Source organism: Daphnia pulex, chromosome 5, assembly GCF_021134715.1.
Source record: "Daphnia pulex isolate KAP4 chromosome 5, ASM2113471v1".
In the NCBI taxonomy this organism is placed as follows: Eukaryota; Metazoa; Arthropoda; class Branchiopoda; order Diplostraca; family Daphniidae; genus Daphnia; species Daphnia pulex.
Window position 1 is genome coordinate 7,298,323 of NC_060021.1, and position 19,084 is coordinate 7,317,406.

Sequence of the window (19,084 nt, forward strand, 5' to 3'; positions counted from 1 at the left end):
GGAATAAATTAGACAGCAAAAAAATACAAACAAAACGACAAGCGCCCATGATGAAGCATTCAACTGCACCGTCAGAATTCATGGAGATGTAATAAATAATAAGTCGAAAAAAAAAACGCGCAATCGGAAACTGTGGCTTTTCTTCAACGCAGAGCGCGGAGAGAGGAAACGGGCAAAGGTGCGGTGGAACGAATAAATAAATAAATTTAAAATTTAAAAAACACAAAAAATAAAGCAAACAGTGGGTAGAGGGGCGGAGATTAGAGAATCAAGAGAGACGACACAGTTTCAGCTTAGAACTTCTTCTTCTTTTTTTTTTCTCTCCTACACGTTTGGCCAAACCCAACCCAAGTAGAAACCGAAAACGTTCTCATCAGACTGGAAACCGCTACACTATGTAGACTCGGGCCGGCTGGGATTGTCGAAGCGACCGACATTGTTACGCACACCGTGGACGACTCAACATGAAGAGCCAACTCGTTAATAGCCGGACTTTGCTCCACGCCCTGCTGCTTCCCATTCTCCTCCTATTCACGCCGGGATCAAATTCCACCAGCAAATTGCATCTCGGTAACAAATCGTTTCTCTCTCTCGGACTCTTCTTTTTCTACATGACGCTGATGCGATTTTATTTTCCGACTCGATATGACGTGATTGTGTTATTATGAGTGACATTTGATCCTTCTCGGCCAACAGATGAAGTGATTGGAGATGTCGTCGAGAAGCTGTTTGGCGCTGTCGTCCAGGACGAATTCAGCGAATTGATGGACAACTGCCCAGACGCTTACGCGGCCCTCAAGGTCTGACTCCCATTAGATATAAGTGCAGTCAAAGCTTGTTTCTATATATCCACCCGCTTAATAACGTTTCGATGATCATTGATTGCAATCGGGCTCTCGCGCGCGCGTGTGTGTGTGTTTCGTTGGGGATATCAAAGAAAAGCGGCGACTGCATCAGCGATCGAAATTTGTCCTACCAAAGATTCAGCCGCCCTTCGCCGGATCCTTCCGACGTCAAACAACTGTGCGAGTACGGTATATTATTTCACTTGACGACTGAAAACTACTATAGACGATACACAAACCAAATCATGGCTTGTCACCCAACCTTCCACCCCCTCAGCCATTTTAACATCCCCCCTCCCCACCCACAAAGATATAATTCAACGAGAAGAAGAATCAAATTGTCCAGGTGTACGTGTATATCCAAAATCGATGAATTCGGTTAATACTTAAATGATTTACGCAGTGACCTTTCGGCCGCTGGCCAATGTCTCGAGTCTGTGATCGAAGCCTTGAAATCCTGTGCGAATGGCAAAGAAACACGGAGCCAGAATATCCGAGCCGTGGGGGCCAGCCTGGACGCTAGCCTCAAATACTTTTGCGACGACGGAGGCTCCAAACTGAACCGTGAGTCTTTGACCGTATTCCATCGCAAAACATTATTGAAATTATTCAGATTCTTCTTCTTCTTCTTTTACCTTGTCCCAGAATTTTTCAAACAAGGACTGCCGCAATGTTTCATCAGACGGCCCGGAAGGCATTTGGCCAAGTGCTTTCCTGGACGAATAACCGGTTTGGCGTCCGATCGCCATCGGAATAACAATTACTGGGGACCCATCGGTGAAGATCACGATTTCTTTGACGCTCACAATTGCCAGTGAGTGTCTCTTTTTGTTTTGTTTTGTTTTTACAAATGACACCATCACGTCGTTAATAGCAGATTACACGCTGCCTTTTCTTTTAATAAAGATTACTGAGGAACCACACGGAATGTGCAGTCCGCACTCTACAGAAATGTTCACCCGACGGCGTCACCGACGTCTTCCAGGGAGCCATCGATACCGTCATGGACGAGCTAATGTGCGTCGGAGAGAAGACGGAACAAGTGCAGGAAGATAGTAAAAGCGGAGGAGGAGCTGCTGGTGGTAGTAGGGTTATTCATCGCTCGTATTTATTGATGCCCATGTTTGCATTAGTAATATCCGGTTCCATCGCTGGCACTTGGCCAGCCTCCTCCGTCTCCTTTTGAGCTTGGCCCACGTCTAAACTACCCCCGTATGCAAATGTTGACAGACACACACACACACAGCCATTTACAGCCGTTTTTCAAAAAGGGTGGAGAAAAAAAATAAAAGGATAATATCGGAACGAGAAAAACGAAATGGATTGCATCGAGCCATTATGTGGATGGGAGAGAGAGAGAGAGAGAGATGGATACCAAATGGACCGATCAGAACCCACCCTTTTATCTCTTCAAAATATGCCAAGCCAAGCGAAAAGAAAAAACGACGTCACTCCCTCCTTCTCTCTCTCTCTCAATCGTGTGCCTTTTTTTGATTTTGTTTCTATTTCCTCTCTCTTGCGTATTATTCCTTGTCAAACTCAATGATCCATGTTGTGATTATTGTCTCTTATCTTCCTCTGTCTAATCGAGCGCATTACTCAACAAAACAAACAAAAAAAAACCACGGGCGGAAAATGCAAAAGCCCCAATAGCATTTCTTCCAACCTTAACTCGATTGAAATACAATTGCGATTTCCTGTCAACCTACGGCCGCCTGCGTGTGTGCGCTTTATATATATATGTACATTCTTCACGAATTCAGTTCAGACGACGACGGCGAGGCGAAATAGATGGGCGGAATTATCCGATAGACGTACGTGTGTGTAACTGCTGACATATCCCAGCGCGAGAGCAGGAGAGATAGACACGACATCACGTCATTCGAGTTCCTACACACACGGCGACAGATCAAAAGGTGACACACGGGCGCTTCTCTCCGTTTTCTCTTTTCTCCGCATCACACACGACAGCCTTGGCTGCTTTCACATTTTTAATACCTTTTGCCGCGCGGCTATAGAGAGAACGAAAACTCACGCGCCGAGCTGCTGCTGCTGCTATGTGTGTTGGTTTTGTTTTGTTTCCATTTTTTTTCTTTTTCTTCTTTTTTCTTTTCTACCAAAACCGACGGCATTTTCCCGTGGAAACGATCACGACACGACCGGGAAATGGCGCAGTAAAACTCCAAGAAAACGTCAAAAAAAAAGTCTCTCTCTCTCTTTGTGTGTGTGTGTTTACGGAAATTGGCGTTTAAACTAGCGGAATAATTCATAAACAAAAATTTCGGTCCCCCCGCGCGACTACGGAATAATTCCGCATAATGACAAAGTTGCAAATCCGTCTCTCTATAAAGTTCCTGGGAAATATCATATATATTTACAACTTTGGGCCTCTTGGGCTTTTAAATACATCATTTTCTGCAAAGACATGTACACTTGCCCTTGCTGCTGCTGCCACTCTCGACGGAGACGGATGCACGGTGCCATTTTAGCGCAGCCCAGTGTCTGTGTGACTGTTTATTATTACCTCGATTCTCCTGTCCGGTTAGGCACGTCAACCGATGACTGTCCGAGCTGGACATCCATTTTGTGCCTCTATCCGTTTCGTGAGCCTCTCCCTTTCCATTGACTGCCGGGCAATAAAGGGAATAAAAGCTGCTACCTGCTGATTCGCACGGGATGAAAATATTATAAATAGCCTACAGGATGGATGAAAGGAAGTGACTGGGTTGTGGGCTTGGCCATTATGGGGCGTTGGGCAGGAAAGGCTTAACAATGGAGAACCCCCCCACAGCTCTCCCTCCCTCCCTAATGTCGTCATGCCTAAGAAAAGGCAGAGGTGCGACTGAAATCCCGCGTGAGATCACAACAGCTGGGCCTCAGCTCACACACACGGCCTTTCTACTCCTTAGCGATCGTTCACAATAAAACATTATTCAATAGCACGAACATAGGCCGATGAGTGCAATCAGCGAAGGCTAATGCCCTGATTATTTCCCAAAAAAAATAAGTACAAAATAGAAATCGGGGGGAAACTTTTATCGGATTGAACTCTTTAAAAAAAAAGAAAAAAGGAAAAGTCACGTTACTGTGCGAACCCATTAACACCGCTGGAGCTTGTTTTTGTAATGTAGCTACGCATACACAATGTGTACTTGGAACAACACCCAACGCGATAGATTCCGGTGGGGTCGGGAACGGGGCGTGCGGGAGGGTCGTGTCATTATGGAAGTTGAGCAGCGACAACTGGAACCGTTTTTTATTTTTTGTTTTTTTAAATTATTATTGACATTTCCTGCCGCGACTAATTTCCGACCGCCGTGCTAACTTGAAATTATTCCGGCGTGGCTAATGACGTTGGTGTACATCGCTGATACATTTTAGGGACACAGGCATTGATATAGACTTCTCTTACTGTATACAGTCAACGTGATCAAAACGGACCCAGCCCTAAAGGTCAATGTTATGTTATTCCATCATGTCGTGATGTGGAACACCCGCCGGACATGGGAGAGTCTATGGAGGTGCAAAACCGCCAAAAGATGAACAACCGGCCAAAGCAAAGAGATCGATGGTAAAGTCAAAAACAGACGCCCCTCTGGCTTTCTATTTTAAGAAAAGTAGCTGCATTATGGACTCTCTCTACACACACACACACACAAATCAATATCTACGGATGGACGTACATGCAGCAGCAGCAGCAGCTGGCCGCTTTGCGACGAGGCTTAGACATTGTACGGCGGACAAGCGGAAAAGCCCCAAAAAGAAAACAAAATGATAAAGTTGATGGAGGGGGGATGATGACTCGAGGGGCCAAAAAGCATCAGTCAATAATTGGGGCTCTGATGAAAGCGCTAGAGCAATTAATAAAAGGCAACTCTGTCTAGACGCATATTGCGCATGCGTCCGCGTTCGGGACTGCACGCGCAATTTTTGTTTCTCCTTTTTTTTTTAATTTAAAAAAGAAAATGAAAAAAAAAGATGACAAAGAAAAGTTTGTTTTCATTTTCACGAGTGATTGTTCTCGTGAAAAAAAAAAAAAAACTATAAGAGCGTCCAAAAGTGTCTATGGAAATCCTTCAAATCCGCAATGTGAATCATTGAGGCTCAACGGATTTCCAAGACAATTCCGGGATTATTAGTGGACACTATGCCAGCACTTGGTTGCTGCCCGATACCCCATAAGACCGGGGTACCATATATCCTCCCTACTGGCCTCCGCATGCTATACTACGGTGAGGAGTAGTAGCTACTCTGTTACAACCGTACGCTATATAGTACATGGACGTACAGCTGGGGCACCCCAAGTTTTGATTGTTTTCCAACTTACTTTCCTGCTTCTTTCCTTTTTCTTGCTGACGGCATGCAACTTGGCAATTCTATTAAACGTCATTCTACCTACAGCTTTCTCCGTCCGTCTGTCTGTCTCTCTCTCTCTCTTTCTCAATGCGGGACTTTTGGGGGGGTGAGCGATCGATCGCTTTGCCCATGTGCAAGTTCCCTTGACACGGAATATACGTAAAGTAGTTTAAAGAATGAGATGCTTTCGATGATAGATGTATCAAAGAATGCCAGGCCAGACGAGGGGGTTTTTCGCGTGCTTGTGTCGATTACCAATGAAAAGAATAAAATAAAAATAAAAGGAAATTCGACCCCCTTTTTTTATTATTATTATTTTGCCCATCAATAGGGAGGAGGACACTGCACGCCACATAACCCTCGGCTCGGAATGAACTTGGGAATGTTGGAGATCTACGAACACACACACAATATGTCGAGGCGTCGGGGGGAAAGCCTTGAGGCGGCGGCAATCAATTTGTTTTTGTTGTCAATCGGTCACAGACTACAATAATGAGCTTCCTGCCTTTCCTGGCACATCGTTCGTACCATTGTCTTAGTGCGGGTGTATATTAACGACATAATTGACTGATATCACACGAGCTGGGCGGATAATGAACGCAGAGAACCTCACCCTACTATTTAATCGACTCGTTAATCGGTTGCCCACCAGATTCACGGGCATTTGTAATTAGTTGTCGGAAGAAGAAAATGACCCTACTGCCTATTATAAGGGACGGATCAGGACCACAACATTCCCCTCACCCTCCCAGCCGCCCGATCCGCGCGCTTCTTTTCTAATTGTTAATTAAAATAAGTCGCTCCAAAAAGTTTTGAATAACGCCAACGCACAACAAGTTACAAAGTGCACGCGTAGAAAGTTGCAATGAGATTGGCTCGGATAAAGACGCGACGCGAGTCAGGAATTCAGGTACGCTTTTTCATTCTGCGCAGTTAATTATCATTTGTAATTTTATAAAAAAAAATTACGCGATAAATGGCATCCCTTTTTAGAACGTCAAGGTATATTAGCCTAATTGTTACTAGGAACGAATAATGCTCGGGGATAATAGGCTGCAGTCGAAGGCCGAAGGCTATCAAAATCGGAGCCGAATTTTCGTGATTTTCGACTGTGCACGGCGCAGCAGAAGCGGCGATTCGGTCGAGTGAATTCCCGAGTCCGCAAGTGGACATGAAACGGAGGGGGGAGGCGAGTACTAATAGCGGGAGGAGAGCCCTAGTTAAGAGGTAGCCCGGAGCCGCGAGATTCTAGGGCCAACGCCAGCCATTAAGTAACTCTCCTTTTGATCTCCAAGGAGGCTCAGATGAAACCACAAGACCTCCTTTGGAGAGAGAGAGAAAGAAACTTGAGCGAAAGTGAAAAGCTAATTGGGTAAAATAGAAAATCATAATAAGAAAAAAGAAAATGGGATCTGATGAGAGAGTTGAGGCAGTTAAAAAATCTCCTGTTCCCAGAAAAGTCAAGAGAGAGAGAGAGAACGATAGGAGACGAATAAAGGAAGTCAGGGTGACCGAGCTTTCGCCACGCTCTTTTTCCCCTTTATTAAATGTCAATTTGTGAAATAAAGCTCAACAGGATAAAATAAAAAAAGATAAATAGAAAAAGAAAAATGTGCGGTTCGTATAATCAATCGAGAAAGATATTTTTCTCTCTACAGGATAAATCTCGTGTCGCCGGAAGATGTTTATCAAGTTTTATTACATCCTGTTACCTTTTACTTCCTCATTTTTTACAAGGGCACGAAAAAGGAAAATCAGGAACCAGGCAGAAGAAGCAATCCGTTTGTCATTGATTGCGTTACGCGAGTGCTGCGCACGGAGGTTTGATCAAGCTCGACCTTAGTAGTACACGAGAGCCGGAGCCATTGTGGCACTACAACACACACACATATAGGCCTATACAGGGCATAATATAATAGCTTGGGGATCGCAAGGACAGCAGCAACCGAGGGGGGAAAGTAAAGAAAGAAAAGTAAAAAATAGTAAAAGGTTGGGGTGGGACCAGCTGGATCCGGGAGCGGGATATTGCCGTCTGTCTGTAGTAGCAGCGTGTACGTGGCGAGAGAGATATATAGAGCGGCAGAGTGTGCTGGAAACAGAATCGATCCATTCAGCTAATAAGCTCATGTATATAGTATATATAAAGATCTGATTTCTTCTCCTTTTCACTCGACACGACGACGACACAACTTATTCTGCTTCTGTTGCTCAGACTCTTCCGTCTGCTGCTGGTCTAACTCTCGATGACGTGGGGAGCAGCTACATAGACTTTTTTGTGACTCGCCTCTATCGCTCTCCTATACTTCTATATAGCCTATATCGGTGGCGCGTGTACTATATAGAGAGCGTCTTTGATCTCTTGGATGCAGAAGCGAACAACAGATCCTCGACTCACTCAGCCTCTTATAGCATCCACCCAACAGTTCAATCCTGTCGGAGGTGGAATAAAAAAAGAAGGAGACGACGACTTCTTCTTCTTCTTCAACCTTTAAAAGTACCGCCAGTCGCTTCATCACGGCCGACTGCGAGGGACAGAAGAGAGAATGTTCAGACCCACTTCGACTCCAAACAAAACACGCAAAAATGAAGAAAAAAAAAGAGATTGAGGACTAAAGAAAAAAAGGAAGTGGTTTCTCCATTTGGGCCGATCCATTTCCAACCCACCCTGCTGCTGCTGTCTTTATTGTTGACGCTGTAATACAAATCCGGGGCGTTCTAGACTATGGTGTAGAGGAGCCAACCAACACCGACCCTTTCCCGACAGTAAACGAGATCTAATACTGCTCGGCGAGCAATCCAATCTCATCCACACCAATTCACAAGTTGGCTTGGAATATTAGATGACGAATTCCCAGTTTTATGTGGCCATTATTCCCACCCCACCTACCCCCCCTTTCATTTCGACTCTTGGCTATTACGTCATCTCGCAACACGGCGGAAACATCCGCATCAGATGTGTTTCTTTTCGCGAGAGAAAACCAGAGCCACACAGAGCAATCAATAAAAGAAGAAAGGTTCATTCGTTTGCAAAGTTAATCTCGACTCTTATTCGACTCCTTCCGTCTGATTATTCCGCCTTATTGCGGATCGCATATCGATTCTTCCGTTTGCCCTCCCCCGAAAGTTCTTTTCTTTACTCCGTTTCAATTTGAATGAAAGCAACAACGCCTCCGTTTACACTCACACACTGCCAGTGCTGCACCACCTGCCATCCATCTATCCATCCATCCCATTATTTTGCATAATGTAAAAAGAATAAGACAAAGAGATAAGTGGGGGAAACACTCGAATTACCACCCACTTCCAGCATTTGTTGGCGCGTTAGACGAACGATAAGAAGACGAAAAAAACAAAAGAAAACGCGTAGACTATGGAGATGGATAGACGGCAGATAGTTGGGAAGCTGGGGGAAAAAGAAATGGCGGAATAACGGAGAAGAAATCCGATAACAAATGGCAGGAAAAAGAGGCTAGGGGTGTTTGGGGAATTAAATTTATAACAAAACAAATTGAAAAAGGGCAAGACAAAGAACTCTAGAGAGAGAAAGAGAGAAAAACCCATCATCATCATCACCTAGCAATGCCAAAGTTAGAGCTCCCACTCTGGCAACACTATTGATTTATTCAATAATATACCAAATGGAAATCAAGACATTTCTTTTTTTCCTTCGATATCTTTCGAGAACGAATAGAAGCATCTCCTGTTTGAGAATCCTGTCATCATCCACTAAACATAGACCCTATATTATTTATCCCAGGGAAAAATGGGAAAAACGTGCTGAATGTGGTTTGTAAAAAAAAAGTAAAAAAAAAGGAAGGAAAAATAAAGTTTATTCCGCAACCGCAGATATTGCCCTGGATGCCTGGCGTCAATTCCTCGGCGTGTGTGTATTTATATATATAGATATAATATCTGGCTTTTCAATTCCACAAAGGTTTGAGTGCCGTTCCAATCGTTTCGTTCCTGACTGCAAAGAATGCTCGCATTTTGCGTTTATAACCTACTTCCAGCCAGTGCAAAGCTCTTCTTCCTCTTGTGTTGTGGTTGCCATCACAGTTTATACTTCAAATATGCATGGGATGTTACTATACTGTACTAGACGCTTTATCGGAGTATCGATCAAATAGAAAAATGGAGTTCAACCAACAGAAAAAAAGGAAGAATTCAAGGCTGAGTAAAATATGGAACCGCCCGGGCCCGGCAGGGAGGGCAAAAAAAAAAAAAAATTAAAAAATGAAATGCAAGCAAACAGCTGGACATGAAACCTCTCCCCGGCATATCACGCAAGATATCGATCTGGCTACCGCATGCATTAGCACACACACACACAAGGATAGATCCAAGTCAAAAAAAGAAAATGGCCAATTGAAAACTCTGGCCGGGTTTATCCGGTAGATATTCATCCATTATCGTGGTATAATTTACCACACACACACACACACACACACAAAAGGGCTGTCAAACAAGTTCGTCGGCCAGCCCACGACAACAGAAAGGTTTCACCGTAGAATTGAAACAATGAAGTGACAAGTAGATATCGACTTACCCCAATCTTGTAGTAGGGTAGTAGTAGCGATGTGGTCGTTGTTATCGTGTCGGATCTCCCTTGCAGAGCTCTCGGTGGGTCTTGATCTAACAATGGAGACGGCCTGGGTCACTGCAGACAAGCCGTTGTCTTTCTCAGAAGCTTGCTGGCTTTCTTTGTGTCGTCGTCAACAGGTTTTTTTTTTTCCTTTTAAATGTCAGAATGTATTGGCTGTTGCTCCTCTCTCTTGACACAATCACCACGCGGCATATATACACAGTTTCGAGAAGATATACACGCGCTGTGATGATGAGATGGGGCTTTTGAGTATGATCAGGACTTGGAAAATTAATGAGATGACAAACTTAAAAAAAAAGAAAGAAAGAAACGAAACATTGGTTAATTGAATTTATGGACACAAAATCAAACCAAAATATCAAAATTACAAAGTTTGACAAACGATCAGAAAGTTAGGTTTGCAATAAATGTTATTTAGTGAGTTGGTATAAATCATTGACCGACAATGAAATCAAATAGTAATCAAAGCAAAATATGTATATGTGGTTCATAATTTAGTAATACTGCAATCAACACATCATAAAATAACAAATGGGTGATAAAAACTCAATCGAGAACACAAGTCGTCATACCTGGGATGCTGGGAACGCCGAGCACACACTTCACCACTTATGTATTCATAAAGCTAAATTTCGTTCACTCTGTACAATACACACATATGAATATCAGTTTTATCATCTCTGACCGTCTCATTTTACGTGCAGTTTCCACAGGTACTGATGTAAATAGTGCAGGAAATGTCGTCTACCCATCTCGTGTCATTTTTATCAAGGGATGGGTAAACAAATGTCACACACTATTACAGTAGCTGCAATTCGCATATTGGATTATTGACAACAATCGGCTGACATAATAAGCAAATTAAAATTATGTGATATAACACCAGCTTTTTTTTTTTAATGAAAGGGGGGTTTTACACACGTCAATCAATCTCAGCCAATCAATAGAATCAACAATTTTTCCACGTGGAAAACCTATCGATTGGAAATGGAGCTATAGACGAATCGAAGAGGATGATGACAACCGTAAATATAATATCAGCCAGACTGAGAGTCTCAATCGAATCCAACTCAAATATGAAAACACGGAGATTATAATTTCACTGTTGTGGGCTCAGGGTTGAAATTGACATCGAATAAATATCAATAAATGTTTGACATTGCAATAATACTTTACACGTATATACCAGAGGAATCAAGTGACTATTCAGCCATTGTAAAACTGTATGTAGTTAGTATGTATACTGTTTGTTTGTTTGTTTTTCTTTATAAATATATCTTTGAAATCAATTATGAGGAGCATCGGCATTCAACGGATGTAGTTTTCTCTCTCTCCTCTCGTTAAAAATGAAACACACCGAAATCAGGTATTAGTAAAAATGATGACACGATAAGCAAATCAGTCGAGGCCCATCTGTTATTTTTGTTTGTTTTTGTTTTGTTTTTTCCCTTTCATTTTCGAGTGAAAAACATTTTGTGTTTTTATTATTTTTTTTTTGCTGTCTGTTCTCCACGGTCGTGAGAAAAGACAAATCACCTTGGGTCGACTTGACGGTTGGCCAATGCCAGGAGGCAGGATGAAAGGAAAAGGAGCGCAAACGGCGACGTTCGACTCGTCGTACAGGCGGCCGCAGCTGCTGTGGAAATGGGCGATGAAGCGGCCGAAACGGCCGAATTGGCTGGCACGACGTCGCTGACATTTGTCGTCTCTCCGACGCTGACTTGAATGGCGGCGGCGGCGTCGTCTCCTTTTGAAAAAAAAAACAAACGATCCAACGTTTTAAAAAACCAAAAAATGTGACCCAACAAGTCGAAAAGACCCAGCAAACCGACCGTGACTTTGCCACATCACGGATGAATGAGCGTCGCCAGCGTTTTTCTTTTTCTTTTCACGTCATCTTATTCCACAGTCTCTCCCATCAAACTTGAAATGGCTTTCACATTTTCGAGAGAAGCCCCAGCAACATCGTATAAGCCATGCTGCAGAGAGAGAGTCAGCAGATCCCTGGGCCGAAACTCGTCCATTAGAATATCTCCTTTCCACTATATAGCCGGGCCGAACTCGTCCAATAGCTTATTCCATCGGGCTTAATTGTTGATGCCCTTCAAAAAGCTTCCTGCCGAATCCCCCCGTCACTGAAAACTTCTAATGTGCATAGGCTACAAAATAGACGGGGGGCCGATTTCGGAAATAAAAGCTCCCCCCTCTCCGGACAGATATTGCAAAGTCTTGAATTCAAAGCCCGTCGCTCTTATTGTCGGTGCAATTTCTACGGCCGCGCTTTTCTTGTATCGATCCACAGAGACTGGGCCCCCCTCCCCTGCCGTGATGATACAACTGTCACTCACACGACGGCCTAACCTTTTATGCCAGCCCGGGACTAGTCTGACAGTTGTAGGCCCAAGTGCACACAACAGTCCCCAAATGAGAAACGACACGCATCTTTTCCCCCCCACCAATGGCCGGAACAGAAAATGATGAAAAAGACACGACGTTAAATTATCATAGATTTTGTTGATGTTACCTTCGGAGACGTAGACCATGGTGCTGGCCGGCTCGGCGTTGGACGGGGCGCAAGTGTAGTTGCCCGAGTCCAGATCGGTGACGTGGCGTATCGTCAACTGACTAGTGACACTTCGATCTGCCGCTGCAGCTGCTGCACCTTCGGCTGGCTGCTGCTCGCGATCGTCCGTCATTGAATTGTTTTCAATTTCGGTGATCACTTCCACGCGCGGGCGGGTCTTTGCCCTCGTCCGGCTCCCGTTTCGGTCGCTGGACGAGCTGCTGCCGGCCTCGCTGGAAGTCTTCGACCCCGAACTGCTGCTACTGCCACTGTCAGCTATTGAGTCATAATTGATCATCCGGTCGTTGTGATACCAGAAGACAAACTGCGGCTCCTGAGGAATCTATTTGCGTATGGACAGGACGAGTTGGATGTCCGTTGTCGTCCGATGAAAACAGACAAGGATTGAAGGTGAATAATAAATCAATACTATACGACTATTATTATTATGATAGCCAGGAGAGATCTATTACATTTCTGATGATGCAAGTCAGCTGGATGGCGCTGCCCATGTCGACGTGATACTCGCTTCCTCCGACGATGGACGTGTCCGGCACGATGACACTGACGTTGTAATAGTAAATCATGATCCCCGTTTCGGTGGAAACCTGGAAAATGATTTGAATTTCATAGTCAGCCACTTGTCAGCTCAATTATACACGAGTAAACCCAACGCCCTCACTAGGATTTCAGTTATTCCGGGGGAGATATATAGTACATCTACTATTTCATTAAAAATGAGAGCGTTGCGCTATAGACACATGTGTGTGTGCAGTGAGTTAAACAATACCTGACATTCGTAGAGTCCTTGGTCGACCAGGGCAGCGTACTTGATCTGCAGCGTCCACTCGTCGGTGCCTTCGACGTGCAGGACCCGGAATCGTTCATCCTTGTTATAAATGTTCCGCCCCGAAGCCACGATTCGCCAGTCGGGTAACCGCACCCAGGAGACCTAAATGCGTCCGACCGACCGACAAGACCGGGAATAAGGGGTGGCCATATCGAATCAAATATTATTAGATTGATTTTCGTCGGAAAAACGCTACGCATCAAGACAATTTTTCTTAATCCTGAAAATCGATCCTATTCTAATTTTTAAAAATCCTTCTTTTTTTTCCTTTTTTTCTTTTCCCCTCGTTGCTTATGAATAAAAAAAAAAGTATGGCAAATGCATCGGAAGATCGGGTTCGTGAGTAGGTGTGAAACTCGAGTTCGCCCATTTCTGTAGAGAGTATAACAGACAAATTCCTTTTTTTTTTTTTTTTCCTTTTTCTCTCAGGAGATGAAACTCATCTTTTTTTTGTTTCTCCCCAGGAGCCAGGACTAACACACGAAAGTTGCACAGGCAGGAAAATTTGATCTCGGATGGATTATTTTACACGTCCCGAAATGTTGAGCTGCTCTTGGGCTGCTGTGTGCTTGTGCCTATATCGTCTAATTATATCCCTTTTATTTCCAGCAGCAACATCTGCTGGTGGGGTAGGGTGGTACCTTGAAAACAAGGATCTGATATCGGTTGACTCTTTGGCTCCCAAATTTACACACGCCGACTCCCGTTAACGTGCAAAACGCGGTGCCGCGCGAACGAACGAAGAAATCCAATTATACCGAGGACACGGTTGTTGTGTGTCGTCATTCACCTCCAGAGGAGCGAGAGGAGGAGGTTGATATTATAAAAAGCGGGACGGGGGTGAATTCAACTTCCGGGAACTAATGTTAATCAAGTGCTGCTGGCTGCTGCTGCTGGGCACGAGTACACACACTGACTGACTGGGCAAATTGTATACCTGAAAGTCTTCCGTCATGTCCACTGGGCAGTGCATGAAGATGTTGCCGTTGAGCGACGTCTGGACGGCTATCATCGTCTTGTGTGGCGACGGCTCCGCTTCGGCCACCACGAACGGAGGGGAATTGGACAGGGCGTCGGATGACGTCGATTTGACGGTCGTCGTCCCCGTTGCTGGCCCCGCCGCCCGTTTCACGCCGCCATTTCGCAAAGTGCCGTTGCGTCGGTGGTGCTGGTGAGTCATCCGTCCAAGTTGCTGGTGTGAGCCGGCTAGCTTTTCTGTAATTGTTCAAGCGAAATGAATACATGTGTGCAAACATGAATCGGACAATCGCTATAAAATATACTCGAGCGTGAAATACGTTCAAGTTTAAGTCAATCTAAGACAATAATAACAAAGACAAGAAGAGAACCAAACAAAAAATCCTTGGGGCATTTAGGGACAGTTGCGCAGTTGGCTGGCCGGAATAATGGTAATCCCCCAAAGTCCTCCTGCTGGTCGTGGTCGTCCGCTTATGGGTGATCAAAAGCCTGTCATCCACTTTCTTGTCGGTCGTTATTGCGCAGAAATAGTGGGGGGGGGGGGGACAGCGAGCGCAACATGTCGATCTTAAAGCCGCAGGGAGAGAAATCTTTTTCCGTCCTCCTGGCTCCGCCATCCTATCCGACAGAGGCTATTCCGCCAAAATCCCCTTTCGGCGCTGCTCCCAACAAGAAACCGGACGACCTTTGTGTGATTAGCGAGAGTCTAGAACGTTGTTCTTGTTTGTTTTTTCTTCTTTTGATAAAACCCCTGAGCCCCGGCCGACATACGGCCGGCCAGGAGCAGAGAGTGGAGACGGCCAGGGTCCGAAAGTCATACAACCAGCTGTTTATGACATGTTGCGCACTGCGTTTCCATTTGGCGGATTTAGGAGAAGATATTTTAAGGGCCACATCAACTAGCCTATTACTTTGCAACACACAGTATTTGCCGGACGGCTTAAAAAACAGGTGAACACAAGATATACTGTAAGTCAAATTCTATAAATCTCACCGCGATTGGAGGCCGAGGCCGATGAAGCCGCTAGGAGAAATCCGAAAGCTACCAGGAGCCAAGACATCGTAAACAACCGTCTGATCAGGAGAGGCTGTACGCACGGCCAGGAGCCATCCCGAAAAATAAACGACACAACAATGAAACATGAAGGTTTTTCTTTCTTCTTTCCTTCTTATACCGTCACCGACGAAAAAACGTTTTTGTGTTGAGAGTATACAACAACAACATTCGATTTCGAGGGTTTAACGTACCTGGTTCATTGTGGTTGAGGGTCGCGGCAGCGTCAGAACCCATTCAAGACCATCTGTACGGAATAAAGCGAAAGAGAAAAAATAAATGAAATAATAATTCCAAAGAAAATGAATACAATCTCCGCCGCCTTGTAAGGTTCTTCTCTCTAGATGAAATGACGTAATAGAATTTTGTCTTCCGGGAAACTTATAATAAACTTTTTTCTTTTTCTTCCGGGGGGGATCTTTCGAGTAGGTGGAACACTCTCGATGATTGAGTCAACGCTATCAAAAAAGAAGTAGGATCAAAAGAGGAGAAAATATGGTAAACATGTCGGAAGATTTTTTCGCATTTTACATCCGCATTGAACTCTGACAAGCAGAAAAAGAGGTAGAAGAAAACTCCCCATTTTTTCCATTACTAAATCAAGTGCGGAATTAAAGTTGTCTGGCGAAAGCGAAATCACATCAACGACACTTTTTTTTTTTCTTCCAGCGAAATCGAGGCTGGATGGATGTCAATAAATAATGTCCAACGTGCTCATCTGCGTGGCACGCGGCAGCAGCCGTCACTTTGTTTCCCATTAGATATTCTCCCCGCACTATGTGTCAATCATAATTATCCAACAAACAGTCCCTTCATTGTGATTTCTCCGCCATTCTTTAGCCGAAATAATGCAGCCACACGAAAACAAAAAAGGTGTCGGAAAAAAAACAATGGGTAGTCATTTTTCTCTGGTTCGGGAGACAAAAGGGTTAGAGGGGAATATTACGTCGAGCTAACGCGGCGTGAAGAGAGACCTCGCCCAGCTGTTAAGCCACGGTCAAAAGAAGCATTATAGGCCCTCTGTTAAGACCGCCACAGATGGTAGATGTAGTCTTCTATCTACACTAACACGTGTGTGCTGATCTATCCGAGAAGAAAACAACCGGCAACAACAAAAAAGGGAAAAAAGATTGAGACGGGAGCGAGCGAGGCAGTGCGGAGCAACAGCACAGCGGATTATAGGAGCGCGACGGAAGAGTGGACACAAAATAAAAGGCTTATCTCGTCACATCCACCGATGGAGAAATAAATCGAAAGCAAAGCCGGAAAGCAAAAAAAACAAAACAACAAAAAACAACAACAACACAACAACAAAGTCCGTTTACACTCGGTAACCATGGCACCGGGCGCACCTATATAGCTCTCTGCTCTTGTATCGCAAGAGTATAAGGACGACCCGAGGCAGGGAACGTGACTGTATAACAACGCCCTCCCACCCACTCCATCTCGCGTTATAGATATTATATTTATAAAGGCAGAAGAGAGAGAAGAAGAGAGGGCTATCGGATCAAATCCAATTCCTATATCGGTGAAAAGCTGCGTGCATGTGAAGGAAAAAGAAATATTATCGGTTCCCTCCAATGACATATTTTCGCAGTGTACAATATGTACATGTCGTGTGCTTTTATTCGTGAATCCACGGTTCGTTCGTACGTACACATCAAGGAAACATCAAACGAAAAAGGAAGAAAGAAAAAGAAAAAAAGGATTTTTTGATTCGGATCGACTGTTGCGCATTCCGTTGGATATGCGAACCTACTATAGACCTTATGTATCGCGATGTATTGAACGAGGCCAATTTCTATTACGGCCATTTCTATCAATGAATAATAACAAGTTGTGTAATATTTTTTGACATATGTTCCGATTGATATTGCGTGAGCCTCATCCAGTATGTATACACACCCTGTTTGCGCCTACGGCTTGTATAGGGGAATGTCGTGATCGGAAAAAAAAAAAACTCCGCTTACTTGTTTATTACAAAGAGCAGCAAGGGAGTGGGGGGCAACGAACTTCGGAACTTGTAACAACAAACAATGTCAATGTCATCCGATCGTCCAAAAAAGACATTTTACTCTTTCTTTCTTTCTTTTGTTTTGTTTTTATTGTCGGTCCCGCCGGGGGGAAAAGGTCGATACACGCTGGAAAGTTTAATGCCATCAAGTGTGCCGGGACGAGTTGGACAACAAAAAAAAGCAAGGGGAAAGGTTTCGTCTGCGATTGGTTCATTGGAACAATCCAATGAACTGAATAGTGTCTACGCACAGATCGTAGAAGAGCAATTTACTTCTTTATTCCCCTATAAAGCCAAACCGAAAGCGCATAGGGGGTTGTAATTCATTAACGAAGCGTCGACACAAATGAAATCGAGTTGCCATCTACAACTCCACCGAAAAGCTGTGCAAACACAAATAGACACGACGGAGTTTTGTGTGCGTAGGATTGACGATCTGCTTGGAATTGAATAACTGAGCGGAGTTCAGCAATATACCGGCATAGTGCGTAGTATACATATCCAGTTGGGGAGACGATGGATGTGCCAAGGTGAAAAGGTGTTCTATAAATTTCAAAATACAGTGGGAGCGGTCTCGATTCGCCCACGGTCTAAAATCTTGTTGGATTTCCATCCAGCATTTTCCTATTGGGAAAGAAATCCCATCGCATCAATATTTAAAAAAATAAATAAAAGGTAAACAACGGTGCTGGCCGTGCTGTGCTGAGCTCGGCGTTATTTCCATGTAGAGCTTTGGCATTTAATCGAGTCTAAAGATGGGGCGGATGAATATTGAAAACAACTCATTTCGATCCGGTACACAATTTCGCATCAGGGTTGTGCGCTCGCTCGCTCGGCGGCCCTACTGAATAGCTGAGGCGCCCGGATAATGATAGCACGCGGCTTAGACGGCATCATATGAATAGTTACTATACACAGGCTTTACCCCATGTGTGTGGGTGTATGGCACTAGGGTAGTACATTCTCGATCCTGTATTTTTTTTTCTTTCCGCCCTTTCAAATTATTTATTAGGCTCGTTTTATTCCCTCCTTTTGTAGGCACAGACACAGGTCCCGACCAAAAGAAGAAGAAAAAAAAAACAACCATTTATTCACGATTTTGACGTGAAGAGCGTCTATGTAGCAAAGGCCATAAATACAATAGTGTCCATTGCGTTTCCCTCTCTGCTAGATCTCTAGGTCTGGCATTCATGTAATCAGGCTCCGTCGTAATACAGAAGGAGAGAGAGACGAGCTATACTGTACATTATATACCGTCCTTGTATATTTCATCCGCACCAAACCAGAAGCGGAGAAATGATGAAAAGACTCGGGGGAGAGGAGCAGCGCGGATGCAAATGGCAAAAGGATTTTGGATTTTCCTGGTATATACATTTCAAAACGACACAAATAGGGCCGTCACACAACCCCCGTTCGTTTGTTTGTCGTCGGGCCTACAGTCCTACACACACATAGTATGAACTCGTCATCATTTGCATACACGACGACTCGTATAGAAACAAAACACGAAAATCCCATCAAAAACATCTAATTGCACCTTATAGCAAATGATTCACGACGGAGAGCGTCTCACTTACAAAAGCATTTTCAAAATCCGTTATTATTATTTACATATTGGCTGGGTGGGTTGGGGGGGGGAGAGCTTTAAACAGAGCAAATCGAATTAGACTAAGCGCAAGAGTGAGGGAAAACGGTGTCTGATTGCACACAGAGAGAGAGAGAAAGCCGGGCGAACCTTTCTTTTCTTTTCTTTTCTAGAGAGAAAACGAAAGTTTAAACCAATTATCCGAATTGTCTTCTTCATCCCCCACCCGTTTTGCC

At 44.3% G+C, this 19,084-nt stretch overlaps 2 protein-coding genes across 5 annotated transcripts in view; one reads left to right on the forward strand and one right to left on the reverse strand.

Annotated features, from left to right (window-relative positions):
• Window positions 1-19,084, reverse strand: part of LOC124194078 — a 67,004-nt gene that overhangs the window by 6,556 nt on the left and 41,364 nt on the right. For 3 of the 4 annotated variants that reach the window (XM_046588106.1, XM_046588105.1, XM_046588103.1), the window contains exons 5-12: window positions 15,444-15,496; window positions 15,190-15,283; window positions 14,155-14,432; window positions 13,158-13,319; window positions 12,841-12,975; window positions 12,329-12,710; window positions 10,377-11,551; window positions 9,748-10,090 (exon numbers count right to left, since the gene is read on the reverse strand). In XM_046588106.1, the coding sequence (XP_046444062.1) occupies window positions 11,337-11,551; window positions 12,329-12,710; window positions 12,841-12,975; window positions 13,158-13,319; window positions 14,155-14,432; window positions 15,190-15,283; window positions 15,444-15,452 (1,275 nt within the window). In that variant the 5' untranslated portion in view covers window positions 15,453-15,496 and the 3' untranslated portion in view covers window positions 9,748-10,090; window positions 10,377-11,336. Of the gene's footprint in view, window positions 1-9,747; window positions 11,552-12,328; window positions 12,711-12,840; window positions 12,976-13,157; window positions 13,320-14,154; window positions 14,433-15,189; window positions 15,284-15,443; window positions 15,497-19,084 lie in introns of all 4 variants that reach the window. The other variant, XM_046588104.1, reaches the window with a different exon arrangement.
• Window positions 389-2,549, forward strand: LOC124194081. Its single transcript, XM_046588108.1, has 6 exons — window positions 389-570; window positions 697-800; window positions 938-1,029; window positions 1,249-1,409; window positions 1,491-1,659; window positions 1,752-2,549. The coding sequence occupies exons 1-6, from the start codon at window positions 465-467 to the stop codon at window positions 2,029-2,031; spliced, it is 912 nt and encodes a 303-aa protein (XP_046444064.1). The 5' UTR covers window positions 389-464; the 3' UTR covers window positions 2,032-2,549.